General features: G+C 43.9%; 1 protein-coding gene and 1 pseudogene across 1 annotated transcript in view; both read left to right on the plus strand.

Moving 5' to 3' along the window:
• Positions 1 to 4,435: 4,435 nt before the first annotated feature.
• Positions 4,436 to 26,980, plus strand: part of ARHGAP6 (Rho GTPase activating protein 6) — a 536,545-nt gene continuing 514,000 nt past the window's right edge. Inside the window, exon 1 of the mRNA XM_068962864.1 lies at positions 4,436 to 5,014. Coding sequence (XP_068818965.1) covers positions 4,436 to 5,014 — 579 coding nt within the window. The remainder of the gene's footprint in view (positions 5,015 to 26,980) is intronic.
• Positions 7,271 to 25,629, plus strand: LOC138071039 (glycogen synthase kinase-3 alpha-like; annotated as a pseudogene).

Genomic DNA, 26,980 nt, shown 5'->3' on the forward strand with positions numbered 1-26,980 from the left:
CATGTCCTCCTTTTCATATTTCAGGAGCTTGGAGTTAGAACCTTTGACTTCTATGGGATAGTCAGATACTGTGAACTGTTTACCCTAGGTACCACTAAGAATGTAGAAATGATATCAGAGGAATCACAGTCAGTTTGAGAGGCACAGGCAGGATGAAACAAAAATCAGTGAGACTGAAACAAAAATCAGCTGCGTAAGACTTATTGGAAGCCAATCAGATAGAAGTCTGAAATATTACATGGCAGTAAATCAGGGAGTTCAATGTGATTTGGGACCATATAAGCAATGGGATTATATAACAAACAAGGGTAAAATAGGATGCCCTAACCTGGAATATTGGACCTCAGCACGGAAAAGAAATAAGCAACTGGAGAGTGTCCAGAGGAGATCATCTACAATGATGGTTTTAAAGCAAAATATGAACTTTATAGCGTAGCCAAACCACAAAGTCAGACCCAAGGGGCATGATAGAAATCTACAGATAGCTTGAGGGTCTAGACACCAAGGGGAAAGAGGAATCTTGGCTGGAGATAAGAAAAATGTCAAGGGATAAAGTTAAGAAAAGGGAAATTTAGGTTTAACAGAATATATTCCTTGGTAATAAGATGTATGTTTGTAGAACAGTGTCTCAAGGGAATAGAAAGAACACTGATACATTTTCAAGGATCCTTGATAAGAGGATAGCTTGATGTTCAGAACTTTCATTAGAATATTCTTGTGCCATGACCAGATGGAATAGATATATTTTTTATCATGAATTTCTAGAATAATTATAACAGGATAGTGAACACACTGTTCTGCCCTTCAATAAAAGGTATCCTAAGGCTTTGATTAACTTCAACTCTGAGGAAAAAACAAAATCCAAAACAAATACAGGCACTACTTCTCAACATTAAATGCCCTAATAAACGAGCAAAGTTTTAGAGACTTGATTTTTAAAGTTGTTGTTCAGTCGCTCAGTTGTGTCTCATTCTTTGGGACCCCATGGACTACAGCATGCAAGGCTTGTATTCAAAACTATTTCTTTCTAGGCTTTCAGTTATATTGCTTCTGAAGCAGGCTAATGAATTGTAAGAAAGATTCTGGGGATCAATATAACAAAACCAGTCATTTTTTAAATTGGTAAATGAAACCCAGATCTTCCTTAATCAAGCCTGGCATAAAATGGCAGTCAATCAGAAAGGCCAATGTGAACTGGGTCTGTCTAAGCAAAAGAGATTATATAACAAACAACAGCAAAATAGGATGCCTTAACTGAGAATGAATGAAAAAGCCATGCACCACAGTGACTACAAAATAAGACTAATAACAGTCAGACTGGAAATCACAATACTTAAAAAAAATCATTTAAAAAATCCAAACAATCTTATAAAATCTTTCTTTCCAGAAGTGCCATTACATTTTCCCCATGTGTTTTAAAAACACATATACTTACACCAGGTTTTTAAAAGGGAGCCAGGGCTTAATTTTATGGATATTTAAAACAATTTGTTCATTGTTTCCTTATGCTGAGGCAAGCTCTAGGTTGATGGAGTCAGGACCTGTTGAAAACAAGATGATGAATGAATTGGATGCTTCTGCTCTAAGCCTGAAGTGGCAATAGAAGAGTCTCTCTGCTCATTGGCTCCCCAGCATCCATGACCAAGCCTGTATGACTTTGTGCCTGGCCAGTATTCTTATTAGCCCTACATCATTGTGGCAGGGTTGCATTTTCAACCCCATGGTCATCTTTTGTGGTTAGAGAAATATTTAACATATATGAATTATAAATTACATTTGCCCAACCACCGGAATTGTAAGTAATCCTGTGAAGTGTGACTTTGCTAACCACGTACTCCAAATGCCAAAATCCAACAAAGCATAACCTGTTCCATACATGGGTATCCAAATGGCAGACATTGTTTTCTTTGCTAGTGACAAGTTACATGATATTGTGAACTAAGGAAAGGTCAGGCAAGACCCTCCGTCTTTTCTGTCTTCTGGGATTTGTTTGAGGAGGGAAGAAAGCAAATGACAACAACCCCCCACATGTAATTTGATGTGTGTAGTCAGGCAGGAAAGTCAGCAATTTTAAAGGCTATGGCTTTCCACAGCACACCTAATCAACAGCCACTGGAAAGTGTGCTTATGTTTCAGGGTGAGAAGACCTGGGCGGCAGGGAGGGTGATAGGAAATTAGTTTCTCATTTTGTCTTGTGGTGGCAGATGGATCATAATGCTACAGGAGGGAACTCCCTGAGCACAGTGAGTCCCGCTGCATTTACAAAAGTGGGTACATCAGAGATCCTGGGGTCGGAATGAAGCCCTTTGTGGAAGTGTTGAATTCTTCTGTTAATTAGATTTCATGACGTGACCCTTACTAGACAGTCAAATACCTAAGACTGTTTAACACATTTTTTAAGACAAGAAAGACATTAAATTTTCCCCTGAAAATTTTACTGGGCATAAAACAAGCTTTCCAAAATCCATGTCGGACAATTCTGATATGATACACAACAGAAGGCGAGTGTTTGTGTCAAACACTTGCATTTATAAGTTCATAGTAAACTTCTGTTCTTTAATGAAAAGTAACGGTAAAGGAAAGCCACCTTCCCATTTGCCTAAAATCCTCTTCATCCAGAAGGGGTAAAAGAAGGCACAAGAACACAGTTAAAGTACTCAGGCATTTTCAGCGTTTTCTCTGTTCCCCTGCTGAGATGATTGTGAGATGCGTTACAAAACATGTTAGGTAAGAAACATAGAAGCCTCGTAGAAGCAGGCGAGACTTTGAACTTTATATTCTAAGGTGCTCCCAGACTTGTTTTCAACAGGGAACATGGACATCGCCAGCGTTTTCCAGCTTCCCAGGAATGTGGCCGCAGCGCTCTGCACCCAGAGGCGTCCCACAACCGAACTCACTCGGAGACTGCTCGCTTTCTAAGCGCCAATCCCCGCAGCCTGTGGGCTGAAGCTGCGCGGGGCGCCTGCCGCCTGCTCGGCCCCACTAACCCCTCCTCCTCGAGTACAGTTACTGCGCGACCCTTACACGGCGAGGACCCCTCGCTACCCCCAGTTTTGTTGGTAGGTCCCCATCTCCAGCCCACTCATCGGCAGCCACTGCATTTGAACTGAATCTCTATCCTTCCTTTTTAAAAACAAAAACAGCAAGGCTGGGGCGGGGCGGGGGGTGGGGGAAGGCAGGAGATTTAACTCCAACTTCAGAGCAGCCGTCTTGGGCTGCCCATCTGACACCAGTGGGTGGGGTGCAATCTGACACTTCCTTTCCTTCCAGAAACGTGAGTGGAGCTGGCGCCCCCTTCGACCTGGGGGAGGGGAGACCGGGGAGAAGGTCCGCACTTCCGTCCTCAGGGCTTTCTCCCCAGGAGACCCGGTATCAGTGGTGAGCAGCGCTCCTCTCTCTGCGCAGCTCCCAGGTTTGGCGCCTGGAAAACTCCACCTTCTGCTTTCTCCTACTTCTGGCTCCGCCCCAGCTCCAGACCTGGCTTCTCTCCCACCCTACCGGTCCGGGCCGCCCTCTTCGCGCTGCCTCTAGCGCGAGCGTGCGGGGACATCCCCGAGCCAGCCCTGGGCCCAAGGCTGGGTTGAGAATATTAAGAGTCCCTCTCCGGCGGGTCATGGACATCCGACACTGGGGTTCTTCCCTTAGCTCCCTGAGCGCAGCCAGGAATTCTCTCCCACCGTAGCCACTCAGCCGTTGGAAGGCCCTGGGCGCTGCGCGCTCCGTGTCCCCACTTCGTAGCGAGAAACTAGCACCTCAGGGGAGCCTGGAGCTTGGAGACACTCTTGCGCCTAGCCAGTCAGAGGAGTGGGCGCAGCAGCCAAGTGGTGGCGAGACGCGTAGCTTCAGGGGCCCGGATACGGCGAGGGTGCCCTGGGGCGCAGATCGGGTGCCCAGCTCCAGCGCGGGAGGAAGTCCCTCTCACAGCGAGCGGAGAGCGAGGGACGCGCCCTGGGCGCACGCCCAGGAGGCCTCCTCCTCAGCCCTCGGGACCGTCCTTAGGGCGCGAGGAGGAGCTTGCTGGAGACTTCGAGGCTGTCCAGAGCCGGAGAGCTCGAGCGCGGCATCTCCTGCCTCAGCTGGGAAGGGGGAGTGGCGCTGGCCGCCGGAGCTGGGAACCCAGCGAGCGCCGGACCTTGCTCTTTCCTTACCCTCTTCAGGACTTGGGCTCTGCGGGAAGGTTCTTGCCACCGAAGGAGTCCTCCCTCCCCACCCCTTTTCCTAGAAGGCTGGTGATGGATCTCCTGCTTCTGCCCCCACCGGGGCATTTGGAGCGCGCTGGTGGCGCGTGAGCTGGGAACTGCCCTCTACCGCCCTCGGTGAGCCTCGGGCCGACGCCGCCTGGCAGCCTCGCCTGAGCCCCCTTGCTTCCTGGTCCCCAAATCGCTAGCAGTTCCGAGAGCTGGAAGAGGGTGGCCCTCAGGCACAGCCCGCCGAGATGTCCGCGCAGAGCCTGCTCCACAGTGTCTTCTCCTGCTCCTCGCCGGCCTCGGGCAGCGCGGCTTCTGCCAAGGGCTTCTCCAAGAGGAAGCTGCGCCAGACCCGCAGCCTGGACCCGGCTCTGATCGGCGGCTACGGGGGCGAGGCGGGCGCAGAGGGCGGCTCGCGGGGGACCAGCGGGGGCCGCCTCTGCTCCCCGCTGTCCCTGGCTGAGGGTCTTAGCCCTCGCTCGGCGTTCTCTCCCCGGGGCCCACCTCCTCGGGCCAACCGCCTCCCACCCCCTAGACCCCTCTGCTCGTCCTTCTCCACACCCAGCACCCCGCAGGAGAAGTCGCCGTCTGGCAGCTTCCACTTTGACTATGAGGTCCCGCTGGGTCGCGGCGGACTCAAGAAGAGCATGGTGTGGGACCTGCCTTCGGTCCTAGCCGGGCCAGGCAGTGGTCGCAGCGCCATCCTTTGCTCTTCCGGGGGAGGCCCCAACGGCATCTTCGCTTCTCCCAGAAGGTGGCTCCAGCAGAGAAAGTTCCAGTCCCCACCCGACAGCCACGGCCAACCCTATGTCGTGTGGAAGTCCGAGGTAGGGTCCGGTGCCGCGTGTCCTCGTGGCCCAAGGCTGGCCACCTGGGCAGTTCTTTAATTACTTCTCGTTTACACAGCCAGAGCACCTCTAAGGGGCTTTCGTGGTGTGGCTGTTCCTCTGTGGCTGGTGAAATGGTGTCTGGAAATGGGACGTCCCTAGTGGCCACCCGCATGTGTTTGTTAGGACTCCCTGGCTCCGCACGGAGCAGTGGCAGGAGCTGAGGAAGAGATGCTTTCTGTGTGGCAGGTGATTTCAAAGGGTCACTTATCCCTTCAGCCAATATTGATATTTTTTGGAACTCCAAATGGTCTAGTTCTAAGCTGTTTGTCAGGATTGGAGGAAATCATATTTTGAAATATTTCTGCCATGTGGTTATTTTACAGAGAATTTGAAGGTGGTGTCGGTATGTGTGTGTAGGTCTGTGTGTTTGGGGTTGTAGCTACTACTAGAATTCTCTGGTTTTGATTTTTTCTTCTCCATAAAAGTTTAATATCAGAGATCTATGGTATTAAACACTAGTTTAATCCTGGAGAGAAAAAAAAAAAAATCTCCGCTTAAGGCTATCAAAGATCATGGAAATATGCCCCAATTCCACTAAGGGCAACTTGTAGTTATTTCACTAGCTACATGACTCAAGAATCATTAGCAAATAAGGGACTCAGAGGGAGCTACTGGTACCTTTAAAAATGTTTGCTGGTTAAAAAGAATGGAGAACAGAAGTAATAGGAAACTGTGGTTGATGTGTACTTGGAAAGCTGCATGCTTTTAGAGAGTAAATACTAGTTGTTTTAAAAATGAACAACTCTTGTTCAGTTCACAAACTCTATAGATTTGCCTTGGGTCTGTTTCCATAAGGGGAGATTCCATCCATTGTAATTAAATATTTTAAAGTACAGTTAGAATTACAGAAATGGAGTGCAACACCATGTAATTGCTGGAGATTTAGACTAAAGGAAGAAAACACAACCAAGAAAAACAGTTGGAAAGTAGTGTCCAATAGTATATACCTTGCTGTCTTAACATGAGACAACTAACTATGAAATTTTGGCTTTTATCAGACCTCCTTAGAAAAATCAAAATTTAGCAGAAATATTTGCATCATTTGTTAGTAAAATATTAGTTACTGTGTCAAAAATAACTGCTGGTGTTGGGTGGGGAGCATGGATTACAAATACTAACACACACTGTTGACTGTCCTGCCCATTTCCATGAGGAAGGTAGACAGTCGAGAGAAAAGTCAAATAGGAGAGGGAGAGATTCTCTCCAAACCAGAGAACTCAGCATTAGAAAGAGGGTCAAGAATCTAAATGCTGAATTTCTGCTGGTCTTTGGAGGAGCCTGGATTCCTACTGTAGATCAGAAGCACACACTAGCAGATTAGCCTGTAGGAGTTGAAAGAGAAAGAAATGCAAAAAGCCAGCCAAGTTCTTGGATTGGGTAGTCACTGGCATTCACGTTTAAACCAACTGCATCATTAAGAATGTCTCTGCTTTTCTTTGCAACTGTATGTACTTGGAATATAGTATGCAGATGCTGTTTGTCACGATTATGATCAAAAGGCAATCTACTGTGGATGATCACAACAGAAATTTTCTTCTTATCCATTAAAATCTCATCATCAATGGACGAATATCTGAACTTCAGCAATACTGGGTGGCTTGAAACTGTTCTATGCAGTGTACAGGCAGTCTTCAGGCTCACCTACCATGACTTTCATCTCTTTTGTAGTGGTGAAAACTAAGTACGTAGCCATCTAACAAAAGAACAAATTGTTTTTCATAAAATGTTCATGTGTGTGTGTATGTAATCCCTTTAGTCTTGAGGCAAATGTGGAATGATTGGTTAGAATCCTGGCATGAAAGTCCAAGGCTGATTTTGTTTGAGTCCCAGATATCCTAACTTAACCCCAGGGTCTGGAACTTAATGGCCTGGATTACCTTTCAAAGGTTTAATGCCTTGGAACCCTCTCAGAAACCAAGGAAGTTCATCCTATTGAGCACTGCTTGTCCTTCTCACTTGTAAGCAAGCTGGGTCCTTTGTCCTAAAAGAGAATCTTTACTAATGATGTCAAAAGTCCGGCATGTGAGCACCTTGCAAGGTTACTCATGGGCCCTGGAAAGGAGATTTGGATCGTACAGACTTGGTTCTTATGCTTCTCCTGGTCGCTCTGGCTTGGGGTCTCCCTGCCTCTGTACTATTGACAGCTGTGGCTGAGTGACTCTTTGCTCTGGACACTGTCCTGTGCATTGTAGGATGTTCAGCAGCATCCTGGGCCTCTACTCACTAGATGCCAATAGCACCCTTCCCCACCAGTATGACAGTGAAAAATGTCTGCAGACACTGCTGAATGTCTTCTGGGGGTCAAAATTGCTCCAGTTGAGAATTCCAACACCAGTGAGTTGAATGTAGCCCACAGGATGGCCATCTTGACTGCCCACAGAAGTGCTTTCAGCTGTCAGAAAGTTTCCTTTCGGGGTCTTCTTCCGATTCCAAAACCATGTAGATCCCTCTTGAGTCTTGCCTACAGATTCCATGGATCTCTTATAGTTTATTCAACTTTCAGTTTCTCTTCCACTGAATCCATGGGCAAACATGAGAATTCACCTTCATTCAGATGTAGTCAGCAATGGATCACATCCATCTCTATTTAGTTCTTCAAACAGATTCTCTGGTTTTAAACTAAATTGTTCAAACAATGGCTCCTGCTCGCCAAACTCTCCTAAATGCCTGTAGCTCTATGCCTTATGCTCATTCAGAGCTCACAAATGGCAATTTTATGGCTTAAAATGAGGTGTTAGACAAAGTCAGCTACAACTCATTATTTCCTTACTCTGTGTTTTAGGATTACTCTAACAAAATTTGAATCATGGACATGCTGGGTAGAATATCTATTGAGTTGAACATGGGCGAAGAGAAAGGGATAAATGTACATGGTGATACAGTTGGTGCACATATCTCAGCTTTGTTCTTAGCAGCCAGGTTCTGTCCTTTACTCTGATCACAAACAGGGGAGTAAGGTCTCATTCTAACCCTGGGGTTCTAATTATTTTGGATCAGAGCTGAGCTGACATAGAGTTTGCCAGCCTTTATCCATGAATTCTTTTTTCTTCATTCACACCACAAGAACTTCTTGAGCACAAGCATTTCTCTATGTGCCAGGAATGAAGAGAGGCTAAATTATGGCTTCACCCATTAAAGAGCTTACAGTCTAAGGAGGAGCATGGATGACTCAACCAATAGCTGCAGTGCAGAAGGGTCAGCACAGTGAGGGACTGGGGAATGTGATTCACAGTGCTTTGGGGAGTCTTAGAAAACTTCACTGTGCAGAAAACACTTGAACTTGTTCTTCAAGGGTGATTGCCATTTATCAGAAGAAGAAGGGATTCCTTGATGAAACAGAAAGGAATGGACCTGCAAAGGCACAGGGGTGCTGCTGATGCCAGAGTTTCCATCAAAGAGGACTTAGAAGAGCTTAAGTGCAATAGTTTGTTTGGAGGAGGAGGTTAAGTTATCTGAAGTTTAATATATGTAGCAACCACATGGTTTTTAGTATAACAACCTAATGAAACCAGAAGTGAGACACATACTTGGAGGCATGTAGTGCTGTGCTTAGTTGCTCAGTCGTCTCTGTGATCCAGTGGATTGTAGCCCACCAGGCACCTCTGTCCATGGAGATTCTTCAGGTCAGAATACTGGAGTGGGTTGCCATGCCCTCCTCCAGGGCATAATAACTATCTATGGGCTTGGATAAAAATGGCAGAAAGGCCAAAGCACATTGCCCATCTTCCAAGACAGCCTTTGGCATCAAATCTGCAGAGAAGTGAAAGGATGTTTTTGAAGTTAGAAGTTTGGTGTGCCTGGAGCATAGGCTATATCTCACTGTATGTTAGACACTAGCATTCAACAGGTTGGGTAGGAGTTTGGACTCTGCATTTCAAAGAACAGTAGTTCTCAACCTGGAGGCAACTTTGTTCCCAGGGGACATTTAGCAATGTCTGAAGACAGTTTTGGTTGTCATAACTGGGGGTGGTGATGTATTAACTTCATTTTGTGGCTATAACAAATTACCCCAAATGTATAGTTTAGAGCAATACGAATTTCTTATCTTATACTTGTAGAGGTCAGAAGTCTGAAATAGGTCCCCTTCGATTAAAGGCAAGGTGTTGGCAGGGCCACGTTCCTTCTGAAGGCTCTAGGGTCCATTTCCTTTACTTTTCCAGTGTCCCCATTCCCCCATCTTTAATGCCAGCTGTGTTCTAGTTTTTTCTTCCTCAGACACTCTTAAGGATGCTTGCGATTACATAGGGCTCACCTGGATCATCCAAGGTAATCTCATTGCTTTAAAGTTGGTTGATTAGCAATGGTTAATTCTATCTGCAGCCTTAATTCCCACTTGCCATGTACACTAACATATTCACCCGTTCCAGAGAGTAGGATGTAGAAATCTTTGGTGGGACATTCTTCTGCCCATTAGGAGGGAAGGTGCTAGTTGCATCTAGCTGGGAAGAATCCAGGGCTGCTGCTAAACACTCTACAGTGCACAGGACACCACCCACAACAGAGAATTATCTCAGTTACCTCAATGTCAAGAGTGCCCAGGCTGAGAAACCCTGTGGTGGAGAGTGGGGTAATTGGTGATTTTTAAGTATGGGTGTGTAAGATGATTCAATATGTGTTTTAGAGAGATCACTAGTGTTTGTGGGGGGCATGCATCAATAGAATGAAACAAGCAGGAGGACAGATACTCAAAGGAGAGAAGCATGGGGTAACCATGCCAAGCATCCTACAAATAAATGGGAGTTGGCATAGAAACATAGCACTTCTATATTTCTTACTTTTCCACTTTACCAAATTGTTTTCTTGCACTATTAAGCTACGTTGAATAGTTTGGTCTCAATAAACCAGTGGTTTTCAACCAAAGGGTAGGTTTGCAGCCTGGATGTATCTGGCAGTTGTTCAGTTATATCTGACTCTTTACGATCCCATGGACTGCAGCACACTAGGCTTCCCTGGCCTTCAGTATCTCTCAGAGTTTGCTCAAACTCATGTCCATTGAGTCGATGATGCCATCCAACCATCTCATCCTTTGTTGTCCCCTTCTCCTCCTCCCTCAATCTCTCCCAGCATCGGGGTCTTTTCCAGTGAGTTGGCTCTTCATGTCAGGTGGCCAAGTAATTGGAGCTTCAGCTTCAGCATCAGTCCTTCCAATGAATATTCAGGGTTAATTTCCTTTAGGATTGACTGGTTGGATCTCCTCACAGTCCAAGGGACTCTCAAGACTCTTCTCCAACCCCACAGTTCAAAAGCATCAATTCTTTGGCACCCAGCCTTCTTTATGATATATGACTACATGGCAATGCCTGTTGACATTTTTGATTGCCAGTGCTGAGGCTGGGAACATGTGTTACCAGCATAATGGGTAGAGACCTGGGATGCTGCTAATCATTCTACACTACACAGGAGAGACTGCCGCAACAAATCATTCTCCTGCTCCAGGTTTCAATAGCCCTGAGATTGAGAAGCCCTATATAATGTACTACTGTATAAAAAAAAACTGAATTCTCAGTTTTGCTTTCTGGTACCATTTTCTCTCATATTTCTGGCTTTACTCTGTCATTTCTTCTTCTTTCCTGGTATATGTCAACCAAGGCTTTGACCTGGGAAAAATACCATTTTAAAAGATAATGAAGATAGGGAAAAAATATGGGGTATCTAAACATATGTGTAAGAAAGAATTGAATTGTAATATGTAATGACGAAAACTGGTATTAAAAGTTAAAACATGGGCAGAGAGGAATATTGTGATTAAAAATAGAGGTTCACCCATGTCGAAAGAGGAAGTAATTAGAGTAAGGCAGCTTCAAACAAGATATTGACAAAGGGCATTTTACAAGGAATTATGTCTGAAATCTGTTGGTCTCTGGATGGGGTGTGTGTGCGAGAAGCCCAACGGCCCCCCTTCACACACCCCAGCCCACCACGATTGCTCCCACGCCCACGTACAACCCCCACAAGTGGGGAGGGGACATGAGGCATGTGCCCCGCCAAAAAGTCAGTTCCCCATGGCAGGTGATGAGGACAACCACGGACGAGGCAGCACCTGGCCCCCAACAAGAGGGGGGAAACAGGCACGCCTCTCTTACCATCTGGACCACCACCTCCCCCACCCCCCTGCACTTCTAAGAGAGCCACACATGGAACACACATCCCTTGGACTGCAAGGAGATCCAACCAGTCAATCCTAAAGGAAATCAGTCCTGAATATTCATTGGAAGGACTGATGCTGAAGCTGAAGCTCTGATACTTTGGCCACCTGATAGGAAGAACTGACTCATTGGAAAAGACCCTGATGCTGGGTAAGATTGAAGGCAGGAGGAGAAGGGGACAACAGAGGATGAGATGGTTGAATGGCATCACCGACTTAATGGCATGAGTTTGTGATATCTGGGAAGCTCTGGGAGTTTGTGATGGACAGAGAAGCCTGGTGTGCTACAATCCATGGGGTCGCAAAGAGTCGGACATGACTGAGAGACTGAATTGAACTGAACTGATGTCTGAAATCAGCATAATGCCCTAAGAATTTATAACTGGGGAAAATATTCACTTTTCATGTGCTTTCTCTTGGATTATTTCTCTGCTAGAATTCATTTCATTTCTAAGGTAATTTTTAACTTGAATAGAGGATAATATTAAGACAAGTTCTTCTGAGATTGAACTGAACTTTCACCGGGATTTTGGAATTTGACGATTGGCAAGAGCATATTTTAGACCTGAAAGGACCTTAGGTAGCATCTAGTTGCAGCCTCCTTACTTTCTAGTTAAAGACAGATTGAAAAAGTTAAGTTCAAACTCAGACAAGTTGAGGGCAGAACCACTCTGAAATCCTCCTTGACTCAATATGAACTGCAAAACTTCTGGAAAAAGCAAGCAACCATGAAAATCTAGAACTCTGGCAACCTTTTTTTTTTCTAGCCCCATTACTTAATGAAACAATTTACTCAAAGTTGCCCAAATCCCATGACTTTCTTAGACCTCATTTGGCTGAACTTCTGGGCAGAAGTGACAGCACGGTTCTGCCCACCCCCACTACCCGCCCTCCCCTCCCCACTATGCCCAGAGGAGTCCCGGGGCCCTCCCTGCTGCCTGATTCTCGGTCTGTAGTGTCTCTTCCTGCTCTTCTGTCTCTGTGCTTGTCACCCACACATCCCCACAGTCCTGTGTGTTTCCTTCAGATCATTCTGCCTTGATGATCTCATTCACTTTTGTGACTTCAGTCATTATCCCTCTTGGGGACACTCATAGTTCTGTGTGCTTGAGCATCTAACATCTATTCCAATTTCTTGCAAGACATCTGCTCACGATGCCCACCGGACTCCTCCTGGTCTGAAGTGAAACAAATCAATCCCCTTTTCTTTGAGCACACTTCACTTTCCGTATTTCTTATTCTTGGTTGGTGTCACCATTCTAAGGCCAGTTTAGTTTTACCAGGCCAGAAATGTCTTCAGTTTCCCCCCTCTTTTTTTTTCCTCCTGTCGTCTCCAATAAGTTATCAAATCCTGTTGTGTTTATTTCTCATTTGCTCCATGCTTGAAAGGATTTGAAGAGGAATGTATCCAAGTTCTTACATCTCTCTCCAGCTGTTCCTTCTCATTGCTGCTGCCTAGTTTGGGTCCTCATTTTCTGTGACCTCCTGCTTGGTCACCCTGCCTTCAGTGTTCCCCTCTTCTCATCTGGCTTATGGGCCTTCTATACCAAAGAAACAATTGTAATCACATTAACTGTCTGAGTAAAAACCTTTGCTGGGACTTAGTGTGTACAGAATGAAATCCAAACTGCTTAGCCAGTCATTTCAAAGCCTTTTACGCTATAATCTTAGCTGACCTCCTCCCCTTTCCCTAGGAATTTTCACCCAACAAAAGCAAACTAGCCACTCAGCCAGGTCGTCATTAAATTGTTTGTCAAGTGCTGGCTGTGCCCTAAACACTGGAAGTTTGTGGAATAAACAGGCATGGCCCTACAAGATGCTTACCCCTTTGTGAAAGCAATCATTCCCAATAAATAAATTGCTGCACTTCCTCAGAATGCGATGGCATTATGACAGGAGGACTGTGGTGGACACAATAATGCCCGCCCCCAGGATGTCCATGTCCTAATTCCTAGAACCCATGGATATGTTACCTTATATGGCAAAAGAGACTTTGCAGATGTGATTAAGTATCTTGAGATGGGGGAATGATACTGGATTATCTGGGTGAGTCTAATGTAATCACAAGGATCCTTATAAGAAGGAGACAGGAAGATCAGAGTTAGAGAAGAAGATATGAGGATAGAATCAGCCAGAGAGAGACAGACAGACAGATGTAGAAAGATACAGAGACAGACAGACAGACACATACACTGATTTCAAAGATGCTACACTGCTGGCTTTGAAAATGGAGAGGGTAGCCATGACCCAAAGAATGCGGCAGCCTCTAGAAGCTGGAAAAGGCAAGGGAACAGATTGTCCCTAGAGTCTACAGAATGACAGTGGCTTTGCCAACATCCTTCTCCCAGCCCGGTGAGACTTCTGATCTCCAGAACTGTAAGAGAATAAGTGTTGTTTTAAGCCATGACATTTGTAATAATTTGTTACAGCAGCCATAGGAAGCTGACACAAGTACTAAGGTCTGGGATGTCTCACCTGAAACCAGTAGATAAATAAGGAGGCTTTTGCCAAACAAAAAAGAAGGGAAAAGATAGAATGGTATGTAATTAAGAGGGTCATAATATGCTTCAAGAACTTAGAAAAATCCAACTGAAAGCACCTAGAGGAGTAGGAAGATGGAGAAGCATGAGTCTGGCTGGGCCTTGAGCTTCATGATGCAGTTCAGGATTTTATGATTTAATGTAAAGGTCTCTGCGGGGGTTTTTTTCTCTCCTCATTCTGCTTTTGATTGCCTCGTCCCATATCTGAGAAAACTTCATCATACTTTATGACTTAACCAGATGTCACCTCCAAAGAAATACGTTTTGACTATCATACATGTCGTGACAAATTCATGATTTACACAAATGTGAGCTCAGCTTTCCATAGCTAGATTGTAATTTTTTTAAGCCTGCATAGGGGACAGTGTTTCATATCAGAATCTATTCAATGACTGAGGGAAGCTGTGTTCTGACAGTGATTCTTCAAATCCTGAGACACACCTTGGAGGCATGGTATCTTAGTCTAAATTTTACTGCATTCTCTTTGGGCCATTGCTTATGATAAAGAAACTGAGATTATAACTGCAACTATGTTCCAATGTGGCAAAAATGGAAAGGAATATGTGGAAATGGAATTAGGTACTGTGTTAGCTAGTAAAGAATGATGTTTTCATTGGCTATTAGGGAAATACACATCAAAACCACAATGATATACTAATTCATATGGCAGTATAGTCATATGGCTATAATAGAAAAGATAATATCAAGTGTTGATAAGGATGTGGATAAATTGAAACTCTCATACACTGCTGGTGAGAATGTAAAATGGTGCAGCAGCTTTGAAAATACTTTGGCAGTTTCTCAAAAAATTAAACATTGACCGTATTACTCAGCAATTCTACCTTTAGGTATCTACTCAAGAGAACTGAAAATATGTGTACACAAAGATTGTAAGTGAATGTTCACAGGAGCATTGTTCATCATGGCAAAAATGGTGGAAACAATCAAGTGTCTATCAACAGATGAATGGCAAACAAAACATGATATATTTATGCATTGCAAGATTATTCAGCAATAAGAAGGCCTGGAGTGCTAATATTTGCTACAACATAGATAAACCTTGAAAACATTACACTAAGTAAAAAAAGCTAGTTAAAGGACCATATATTGTGTGATTCTATTAATATGAAATGTCTAGATTAGGCAAATCTCTAGAGACAGAGAATAGGTTAATGGTTGCCAGAAGCTGGCAGTAGGTGTGATGAGAAGTAACTGCTAATGGATATACCTGGTTCCTTTTTGGAGGGATGAAAACATTCTGGACCCTGATAAAGGTGATGTTTGCACAGCCTGAGGAATATACCACAAACCTCTGAACTGTACACTTTAAAAGGGTAAATTTTATGGTATGCAAACTTTAATATCAATTTAAAAAAGAATACTGTTGATGACTTAGAAAAAATATATCAATATTGTTGCTACATCATCTTTTCAGTAAAACATAAACGTGAATGAAGAGAGTTATGTAGCAGGCCCAAGCCTAATGTGTATTAAATGCTGTCCTTGAGGATGCAACAAGTAGGTAGTAACAGCTCTATCAGATTCAATGGAGGAGTCAACAGCCAGCCTGGGATTTTCTGAGACTGGTTACTGTAGAAATTCCGTGTCCTGATTAGTATGCTTTGGGAGCAAGTGCAGAGAAGCTATTAAAAAGATTGTTTTTCAGAATAGGCAGAGACTCTAAAATGTACTTACAATCTTGAAAAATTGCCTGGCCATATCACACTAGAGCTATTGAATAGCCGCAGATTTTTAGGAGCCATTAGAACTAAAAGCAAATTGACAAAATACCACACATCTTGTGCCGATGGACAAGAGGAGAAGGCTGAATTGGAAATGAATTGAGTTGGGTGACCCCATGGATCAAGATAAATAACACGGTTTTCCTTCGGTATACCTGGACACTTGTGGAAACAGGCGAATTAATACTACCCATAGGAGCTGAAGGGCTTCCTAGGTGGCTCAGTGGTAAAAGAATATACCTGCCAATGCAGAAGATGCAGGAGATGCCAGTTTGATCCCTGGGTCAGGAAAATCCTCTAGAGGAGAAAATGGCAACCCATTCCAGTATTCTTGCCTGGAGAATCCCATGGATAGAAGAGCCTGGTGGGCTGCAGTCCGTGGGGTAGCAAAGAGTCAGACACGACTGAGCAACTGAGCATGCATGCACTGAAGCTGAAGTGTGAATAAGCATCAGATCAATTCTCAGCTTGCATTGTCAATAATTTCTTTTCTCTGGAGTTGATAAATAGTTAGGCAAGCTGAGACCCAAAGGTGGATGGGGAATGGGAAAGATAAACCTTAGGTGACAGTAGCCACATTGCCTCTGGGTTTATTCTAACAAGGTTTCTGCTATAGTTAATAATTTGGTTTATGGAAATCCTGAACCAGGCCACCAGGTTTTCTGGCTTTTGAGCAAAGTAGCATTGTGCTCATAATGGAACTTCCAATTGATTCCTTGTCCACTTATTTCAGTTATTTGCTTCAGATTGTTGGTGTTGTTTAGTTGCTGGGTCATGTCCTACTCTTTTTGTGACCCCATGGATTATAGCCCTCCAGGCTCTTCTGTTCATGGGATTTCCTGGATAAGAATACTGAGGTGGAAGGGAGGGGGGTTCAGGTTGTGGAACACGTGTATACCTGTGGCGGATTCATGTTAATGTATGGCAAAACCAATACAATATTGTAAAGTAATTAACCTCCGATTAAAATAAATAAATTTATATTAAAAAAATACTGAGGTGGGTTGCCATTTTCTTCTTCGGGGGATCTTCCCAACCCAGGGATTAAACCCGCATCTCCTGCATTGGCAAGCAGATTCTTTATCACTGAGCCACCAGCATAGGTGATGATAATAATAAGTGAAGTAACAGTTATTAATAGTGTTTGTAGAATGCTCAGTTTTTAAATTATTATTACAACAACTCTGTGGGGTGATAGAGTCAACCTTCGTTTTGCAGATAAGGACGCTGAGACTCCAATTAAGAGGCAGCCAAGCCAGACTTAGTTGGAGAAGAAATGAAGTGATTGGGTTAGAGCTGAACTCTGATCCAGACCACCTGGATTCAAATCTCAGCTGTGCTCTGTGACCTTGAACAAATTACAAAGCATCTTTCTGCCTCAGTTTCATCATCTGTCAAATGAGGTTAATTAAAGTGCCTACCTCAAAGAGTTTTTACTTGATTTTTACTGATTACTTGGAAAGTGCCCGGCACATAGGAAGTAATAAAAGATGGTTAGTAGAGCAAGGTTACATAAAATGGAAGATGTGTCCATGTCACACAGCTAGGAAGCAACAAAAGTAGGACTTGAATTAGAGTATTAGTTGAAAATATTTATTCTGCACCTACAGTGTGTTCCAGGAACCTTACTCTTTCCACCAAGGCACTCAAAGAGGGCTTAGGTGATCAAATGAATGAATAGACCTGACTGAGTTGGACAACAGCAAAAGGTAATTGAAAATTTATCTTCAAGTTGTTAAGTAATGTATACTTTTCATGATAGGCATTGGAGGCTGTCACCCCAGGGATTTGGACTAGTGACTTGGAACACAGGAATTTGCTGGACTTGCATTGTGGATTTGGTGTAACACAAGATATGCCAACAAGCCAGGGGGTAACCTTCATTCCCACACACTAGTCCCAGTAACTTCATTGCATCAGATACTTTTTGTTTGGAGAATACTCAGCATGTTGGAAACTGGTTAGCTTCCAGTTCAGTCCTGGTTCTCTAGCTGGCAAATGCCATGTACTTTCTCACTTGAAGCCTGGTGTTCTCACTTCCTCACGCTACCACTATCATGTGAGCTCAAGCTGACTATTGTTCATGGCTAATCTCATCAACATCTTCCCAGGGTAACAAGGCAGCATCACTAAGTTGAAACAATACCATCTACACTCAGATGCTTTTTTTTGCTCAAAATCTAACCATAACTCCCATTAACATTTCTAGACTGACTTTGGCATTCTATGAACAAAATAGAATGTTGGGATGGAAGAGCCGTTAAAGGTTTTCTATCCAGTCGAGATATCCCTGTGATGCTTAAATCCTATCTACGACATCTCCAGGCCCAGTACTGGCCCTGCCCCAACGGAGACCTTCAGAGTTCTGCCTTTAGATTATCATAGACATGGTTAATTCTTCCTGGAATTGTGTTCAAAACAAGCCTCCCTAGGACTTTTATCATGCTACAAATGAATTCTGCCTCTCCCCTCATACAGATTATCACAAATATTGCATTATTATTGTCAGTAAGGAAGTATAGGTTCGCTTATGAAAGCATCTGTTATGAAAGCTTATGAAAGCTTCTGAACATCAACGCGAAGTTTGGTCATATTTTCTCTTTGACAGAGAAAAATCATGGATATATAAAACCAGAATTGAAGAACTGGTTACATGAAAATTAAACTATTGACCTGAAGGTATCTGGCAAATTACTTAGAGAAATCCAGGATTAGAACTTTTTGTCTCTAGGTTCTTGCTGCTAACCCAGTGAGTCAGGTTTCTTCCTTTGATGATTTATAAAACAACTCAAAGACAGGTGCAAGTTTCATATTGTATCACAGAGGGTGGCTCTGGGTCTTTCAGCATGCTCCCAAAGAGGCATGTTGAATCTGGCTTCTAATGGAAATATATTGTCAAAAAATCATGTGGTCAGAACGTGTTTGTCAAAACGCCAATAAAATAAAAGTGAAAGGTGATATGGAAATAGTAAGCAGCCTTGAATGTCATGAAGTGTGATGTGAGTCCCAGGCTAACTTCAGAAGCTCAGAGTCATGAACTCAGCAGATATATTGTCGTTCTGCTGCAATGACAACATTTTAATCCTTTAATTTATGATTAAATTGGAAATAAATTACTTTTTCACTGAGGGTGCCCTTTTGAAGATCAGTAAAAAGTGCTATGCAAACGATCAGATATTTAGGTTCTTGTTCAGGGTTCTTATAACTGAAAAAGGTTATTCAGAGTGACAAGATATTTTTTAGAAAGTGAAATAGTTTATTTCTCTTTGCAGTATTATTCAGAGTTTCATTTTTTCCCAGGGGAGAGGGATGGAAGCTAGATGCAGAAGAATCAATATGTCACGATTGTCTAGTCTTTCCTCATCTAGAAATATCCCTTTTGTAGGAAATGTTTAAATAATGCTATGTATTTTACTGATCCCATAAGGTATCATTTCTAATTTATATAAAGATATGGAAGATATAACTTATGTAAATATTCACTGGAATCTAAAACCATTTAAAAAAGTAATTTTTTAAAAGTTCAAAGTAAGAACTTTTACTTTCAGAGTTCAGAGTAAGAAAGTTGAATGGTCAAGAAGAAAATTAACTTACCATACTTACAAAGATTCCTTTTGAGTTATTAATTAAATGTTTCTATGCAATATTTTGGGCTTCATTCATAGCTCAGTCAGTAAAGAATCTGCCTGAAGTGCAGGAGACCCAGGTTCAGTTCCTGGATGGGGAAGATCCCCTGGAGAAGGAAATGGCAACCCACTCCAGTATTCTTGGCTGGAGAATCCCATGGACAGAGAAGCTTGGCAGGCTACAGTCCATGGGGTTGCAGAGTCAGACACGATTGAGCAAATAAACCACCACCACCATGCAATATTTTTAGGCTTCCCTGGTAACTCAGCTGGTAAAAATCTGCTGGCAATGCAGGAGACCCCAGCTTGATCCCTGGGTTGGGAAGATTCCCTGGAGGAGGGTATGGCAGTATTCTTGCCTGGAGAATCCCCATGGACAGAGGAGCCTGGCTGGCTGCAGTCCATGGGGTCACAAGGAGTCAGACACGACTGAGCAACTAATCACAGTACAGCACATGCAAACTTTTTACAAGGCAGAAAAATTAATTTTTTCTCTTATTTGGAATGACTTCTGCAGAGTTTTAGACCACAATCTATTAGTGAAATTTTTCTGACTGTATGTCTATTCATACAGCTTTTAAGTTCATGATAACACCTTGCTTTAGAAATAAAAATGTTTGGTTGGATGTTGCCATGTATAATTGGAACATGGATAAATCACTTTCATAAAAATCAAAACTTTTAAAACTTCATGAAAAAATTGTGGGAAAGGCACAAGTTCTGTGTCTTAGTTTGAGTTCCACCAAAGAAAGGACCTGGGTGAATGATCACTTTCTTTGGGAGGTGATCCCAGGAAGCAGGAATGACGAAGAAAAAATGAAATGCCATTATAAATTTGTGTCATAAAATTCACATCTGTGAACAAAGGAATGACCACGATTCCAGCAGGACAACTGGAAAGCATGCAGAATGCCTCTCAGAATCATCTACCTGTGTTTCTGTTATCTATTTTGGTATAACAAACAATCCCCCAACTTAATGATATGACTCTATGGGTCAGGAATTAAATGATCACAGCTCAGCTGGGCAGTTCTGCTCCACAGGGCATCAGCTGAACTCACTCATTTGGCTGCTTTTAGTTGGTGTCTGGGATGCCTGGAAAGTTCAGGATGTCTACACTTATATGTCTGGTGCATTGGTGATCCTCCATGTGGCCCCTCTCCCCGAGAAGATAGCTGGGGCTTCCTCACTGCATGGTAATCTCATGGTATTTGGTCAGCATGAGTCACAGGGCCGGCCCAGATTCAAGGGCTAGGGAAATAGACTCCACCTGTTGATGGGAGAAGCAAAAATCACTTGTGGCCTTCTTGGATCTGTTTCATGCTAAAATATGGGGAGATGGAGAATGTCTCCATTGGTTTCTTTTCTTTCTTTAAAAAGTCTTTACTGAATTTGTTACAATATTACTTCTGTTTTACGTTTTGATTTTTTTGGCTGCAAGGTATGAGGGGACTTAGGTCTCTGACCAGGGATCAAACTCATATCCCTCTGCACTGGAATGCGAAGTATTAACCACTGGACTGCCAGGGAAGTCATTCCATTGGTTTCTATCCTGAATTGGTTGGACCTCGTAACCTCTTGCACACGACCTAGTGTTCACTAGAGATGAATCACTAGGAGCACAAAGGTCAGTGTGAGCTTGAACAGAACTAGCTTCCCAGCACAATCCTAGCCAAATTCAAAAATTTTAGCACAGGCTCATGGGGAGCAGCAAGTAGAATGTCAGCCACAATCTTATTTAACTGAAGGACAGTATAATCATAGACTTCAGAGGTGTGTAAACCTGGGGTCAAATCCCAGAGCCACTATTTTTACAAGGTACAAATTTTAGTTTCTTCACCTTTAAAGGGAATACAACTATTCTCTTTGTAGGAGGTTGTGAAATCAATTGGTGAATGCACTTAGGCCCCATGGGCCATGAGGTGTCATACAGCTATGTCTATTGTTTATTACTCCATCTGCTTCATTCCTAAATGCTGTTATAGGCAGTGAACATGGATCTTATAATACTTTCAAAGGAAAAAAAAGGCAACAATACTATTTTTGGCTTTTTAAACTCTTAAGAAAATATGCAGTACCTGAGGCAACTATGTTACAGTGCAGTTTTTCCTCTACATATTAGGTTTTAAGATTTGTGTACAGTAATTAAAATTGTATCAAAAGACTGCTATTTGTTTCCTGTCAACTTTCATATACATACACCCATGAGTAAATGGCAAAATAAGCCCTTTCTTATGCAGAGTTGGGACAAAGAAGTTAAGACTATACATCCAATCCTGTAGTAGTTGTTCTTTAGGTAAGAGTTATTATATTGATTTCGGAGAAGGCAATGGCACCCCACTCCAGGACTCTTGCCTGGAAAATCCCATGGATGGAGGCGCCTGGAAGGCTGCAGTCCATGGGGTTGCTGAGGGTCGGACACGACTGAGCGACTTCACTTTCACTTTTCACTTTCATGCATTGGAGAAGGAAATGGCAACCCACTCCAGTGTTCTTGCCTGGAGAATCCCAGGGACAGGGAAGCCTGGTGGGCTGCCATCTATGGGGTTGCACAGAGTTGGACACGACTGAAGTGACTTAGCAATAGCAATTATATTGATTTATCTGCTGGCCTTAGGGAATTTCCACATATTCTTTAGTAGGCAGTAACTGCAGCTGTGATACCCCTTACATCCAACTGGCTATTAAAGTATCATTGTGCAAAGCTACTTGTTCTTAGAACTTACTCCATTGAGATCCTTCCAACTGACTGAATGTTAATAAAACTATAAGCAAGGTGAAAAGACAGCTTTCAGAATGGGAGAAAATAATAGCAAGCGAAGCAACTGACAAAGAATTAATCTCAAAAATATACAAGCAACTCCTGCAGCTCAATTCCAGAAAAATAAACGACCCAATCAAAAAATGGACCAAAGAACTAAACAGACTTTTCTCCAAAGAAGACATGCAAATGGCTAACAAACACATGAAAAGATGCTCGATATCACTCATTATTAAAGAAATGCAAATCAAAACCACAATGAGGTACCATTTCATGCCAGTCAGAATGGCTGCGATCCAAAAGTCTACAAGCAGTAAATGCTGGAGAGGGTGTGGAGAAAAGGGAACCCTCTTACACTGTTGGTGGGAATGCAAACTAGTACAGCCACTATGGAGAACAGTGTGGAGATTCCTTAAAAAACTGGAAATAGAACTGCCATACAACCCAGCAATCCTGCTGCTGGGCATACACACCAAGGAAACCAGAATTGAAAGAGACACGTGTACACCAATGTTCATCACAGCACTGTTTATAATAGCCAGGACATGGAAGCAACCTAGATGTCCATCAGCAGACAAATGGATAAGAAAGCTGTGGTACATATCCACAATGGAATATTACTCAGCCATTAAAAAGAATACATTTGAATCAGTTCTAATGAGGTGGATGAAACTGGAGCCTATTGTACAGAGTGAAGTAAGCCAGAAAGAAAACACCAATACAGTATACTAATGCATATATATGGAATTTAGAAAGATGGTAATGATAACCCTGTATGTGAGACAGCAAAAGAGACACAAGTGTATAGAACAGTCTTTTGGACTCTGTGGGAAAGGGTGAAGGTGGGATGATTTGGGAGAATGGCATTGAAACATGTATATTATCATATGTGAAACGAATCACCAGTCCAGGTTCAATGCATGACACAGGATGCTCGGGGCTGGTACACAGGGATGACCCAGAGGGATGGGATAGGGAGGGAGGTGGGAGGGGGATTCAGGATGGGGAACACATGTACAGCCGTGGCAGATTCATGTCAGTGTACGGCAAAACCAATACAATATTGTAAAGTAATTAGCCTCCAATTAAAATAAATAAATTTATATTTAAAAAACCACAGAGGAACACAAACAAGTATCTTGGGTTAGAACAGGCTTTCTAAAGCTTAGAGACATGAGGTGGCAAATGAAGAAATTTAATTTTTGTTATCATTAGTTGATAATTAATATCAGCTACTGGAGTATTATCAATCATTCTTACCAATTAACTCATTCACCAAACAATTCAGCACATCTTAAGTGTTGAACTCTGGCTTTATCAAAATGATAATTGTTACAATTAATATTTTTGAATGCTTGCCTTGAGCTTGTTATCCTACTACATGCTTTAAAAAGGAATGGATCGGGCATACAGCCAGTAAGCTAAGTGAATGACTTGACTCCATTTCCCAGAATGCATCAGGCCTACACAGCTCACTGATGAAGTCGCTGTGATTAAATTTCTGAGGCACACCTAAGGACACATGGTTGTCACAGTGCAGTAGCAGTGGGAAGGTGACCACAGTGGTAATCACTCTAGGCCAAGGCCCAGAGTGCTCCCAGGAATTGGCTTACAGAGACATCAAAGTGATTGGCAGTGGCTCATTTGGGGTCGTGTACCAGGCATGGCTGGCAGACACCAGGGAACTGGTGGCCATCAGGAAGTTTCTCCAGGACAAGAGGTTCAAGAACTGAGAGCTGCAGATTATGTGTAAGCTAGATCACTGCAATATTGCAAGGCTGAGATGCTTTTTCTATTTCAAAAGGGAGAAGAAAGATGTTATTCAGTTGCTAAGTCATGTCCGACTCTTTGCGACCCCATGGACTGCATGGAAGCATGCCAGGCTTCCCTGGCCTTCACTGTCTCCTGGAGTTTGCTCAAACTCCTGTCCATTGATTCGGTGATGCCATCCAACCATCTCATTCTCTGTCACCCCCTTCTCCTCCTGCCCTCAGTCTTTCTCAGCTTCAAGATCTTTTCCAGTGAGTTGGCTCTTCACCACAGGTGACCAAAGTATTGGAGCTTCAGCATCAGTCCTTCCAATGAATATTCAGAATTGATTTCCTTTAGGATTGACTAGTTTGATCTCCTTGCTGCCCAAGGGACTCTCAAGACTCTTCTCCACTAGCAGTTTGAAAGCATCAATTCTTGGTCACTCAGCCTTCTTTATGGTCCAACTCTCACATCTGTACATGACCACTGGGAAAACCATTGTTGTTCAGTCACTCAGTCATGTCCGATTCTTTGTGACCCCATGGACTACAGCACACCAGGCTTCCCTGTCCTTCACCATCTCCCAGAGTTTGCTCAAACTCATGTCCATTGAATCAGTGATGCCATCCATAGCTTTGACTGTACAGACCTTTGTCGGCAAAGTGATCTCTGCTTTTTAATATGCTATCTAGCTTTGTCATAGCTTTTCTTCCAAGGAGCAAGCATCTTTTAATTTCTTGGCTACAGTCACCATCTTCAGTGATTTTGGAGCCCAAGAAAATTAAGTCTGTCACTGCTTCCCTGGTGGCTCAGATGGTAAAGCATCTGTCTGTAATGCGGGAGACCTGGGTTCAATCCCTGGGCTGGGAAGATCTCCTGGAGAAGGAAGGATATGGCAACCCACTCCAGGATGCTTGCCTGGAAAATTCCACGGATGGAGGAGCCTGGTGGGCTACAGTCCATGGGGTCACAAAGAGTCGGACATGACTGAGCGACTTCACTCTTTCCCCATGTTTTCCATGAAGGAAGATGAGGTTTACCTAAATCTGGTGCTGGAATATGTGCCTGAGACAGTGTACCAGGTGGTCTGCCACTTTACCAAGGCCAAATTGACCATTGCTATCATCTATGTCAAGGTATATATGTACCAGCTCTTCCAGAACTTGGGCTACCTCCATGCTCAGGGTGTGTGTCACCCATACATCAAGCCCCAGAACATGCTGGTGGACCCTGTCACCCCTGTCCTCCAGCCCTGTGATTTTGGCACTGCAAAGCGGTTGGTCTGAGGGGAGCCCAATGTCTTGTACATCTGTTCTCAATACTACCGGGCCCCAGAGCTGATCTTCAGAGCCACTGAAAGTGAAAGTCACTCAGTTGTGTCTGACTCTTTGTGACTCCATGGACTATAGAGTCCATGGAATTCTCCAGGTCAGAATACTGGACTGGGTAGCCTTTCCCTTCTCCAGGGGATCTTCCCAACCCAGAGATCGAACCCAGGTCTCCCGCATTGCGGGCAGATTCTTTACCAGATGAGCCACAAGGGAAGCTCATTCATTAATGTGTGTGTGGTTACCTGGTTGCCTACTGCCTGAGCTCCTCCTAGGCTAGCCCATCTTCCCTGGGGACAGTGGGGTAGACCAGCTGGTAGAGATCATCAAGGTGCTGGGAACACCAACGTGGGAAGAGATTTGAGAGATGAATCCCAACTACACAGAGTTCCAGTTCTCCCAGATTAAAGCTCACCCCTCGACAAAGGTATTCAAATCGAATGGCCCCTGAGGCCATTGCACTCCACTCTAGCCTGCTCACACTGGAAGCCTGTGCCCAAACCTTCTTTGATGATCTTCAGTGTCCTGGAACCCAGCTCCCCAGCAACCGCCCACTTCTGCTTTCTTCAATTTCAGTCCTGTCCTTTCTTCAATTTCAGTCCTGTCCAACTCACTGTCCAACCATCTCTCAACACTGTTCTCATCTCTTCTCACTTGAGGACCCCAACAGGCGCTCCCTTCCTCACCCCATCCTCATAAACTTTAAGTGACGCTCAGACCAGCCTGGACTTGGCAGTTGACCGATGCCTCAGCTCTTCTCACCAGCTCTTCCTGAGGGCACCACCAACTACCCCTTCCATCTGGGAACCCCCAGGGGGCTGGGAATGGGGGCCATAGCCCACCAAGCTCCTGCCCTGACTGGGCTCCTGGACTAGAAGGCAGAGGTAATGAGTCCCTCTCCCCACCGACTGGAGGGAATAGAAGGAAGGACAGAGGATGAGGGGTGGGCATGAGGACTTTCTACCCCTCCGCCCCCTCCCCTCCCCCAGGTCTCCACCTCCTTCAACCTCCCTGCCCTCCTGTGTCCCTTGTGAATGGAACCAGAGCAGTGCCTTTCCTCTTCCCTTCCCTGGCCCCTGGGTGTGAATAGATTTTTTTTTTTTTCTTAAAATGTCGATTCACACCATCCAACCTGGACTCTTCCCTTCCTACGGCTGTGTTCCCCCTCTTGTCCTCTGCCCCTAAGGCCTCCTCCCTCCTATCCCCACCCTGGAGGGCAGAGGCAGTGGCTACTCATGTCTTAGTTTTCACAGTAAGATTTGCCTGTGTACAGACCTCCATTCGATAAATTTTGGCATTAAAAAAAAAGCAATGGATCACTAAAGCCTCAAAATAATCCTAGGAAGTTTGAAGCCAATAAGTGGCAAAGGGAGGATTTAAGTCCGGCTCTGAGAATTCCACCCAGAAAAGAAAATAACATGTGGTCCTTGTTCCGAATGTTCTCAATCTAGAGGGACATGTTATAACAATAATAATGGCTAACAATTATTGAGTGCTTACTTGAGTCAAACTCTTTTAGAATTACTTTATTTGCATGACTTCACTGAGTTCTCATATCAACTGCGTGAGATGTTTTTATTAGCCCAATTATCTAGACAAGGAAGTTTAGACACAGAATTAAGTAATTTGCTCTAAGTTACACAGCTGGTAGGAGATTGGGTCAGGATTTGAATCCAGATAGCCTGTTTTTTGGAGAAGGCAATGGCACCCCACTCCAGTACTCTTGCCTGGAAAATCCCACGGACAGAGGAGCCTGGTGGGCTGCAGTCCATGGGGTCGCTAAGAGTCGGACACGACTGAGCGACTTCACTTTCACTTTCCACTTTCATGCATTGGAGAAGGAAATGGCAACCCATTCCAGAGTTCTTGCCTGGAGAATCCCAGGGACAGGGAAGCCTGGTGGGTTGCAGTCCATGGGGTCGCACAGAGTCGGAAACGACTGAAGCGACTTAGCAGCAGCAGCAGCAGCAGCATATAGGCTATATTCAGAACCTTATCACATGAGATAA

This window comes from Capricornis sumatraensis, chromosome X (genome assembly GCF_032405125.1).
Source record: "Capricornis sumatraensis isolate serow.1 chromosome X, serow.2, whole genome shotgun sequence".
Taxonomy (NCBI): Eukaryota; Metazoa; Chordata; class Mammalia; order Artiodactyla; family Bovidae; genus Capricornis; species Capricornis sumatraensis.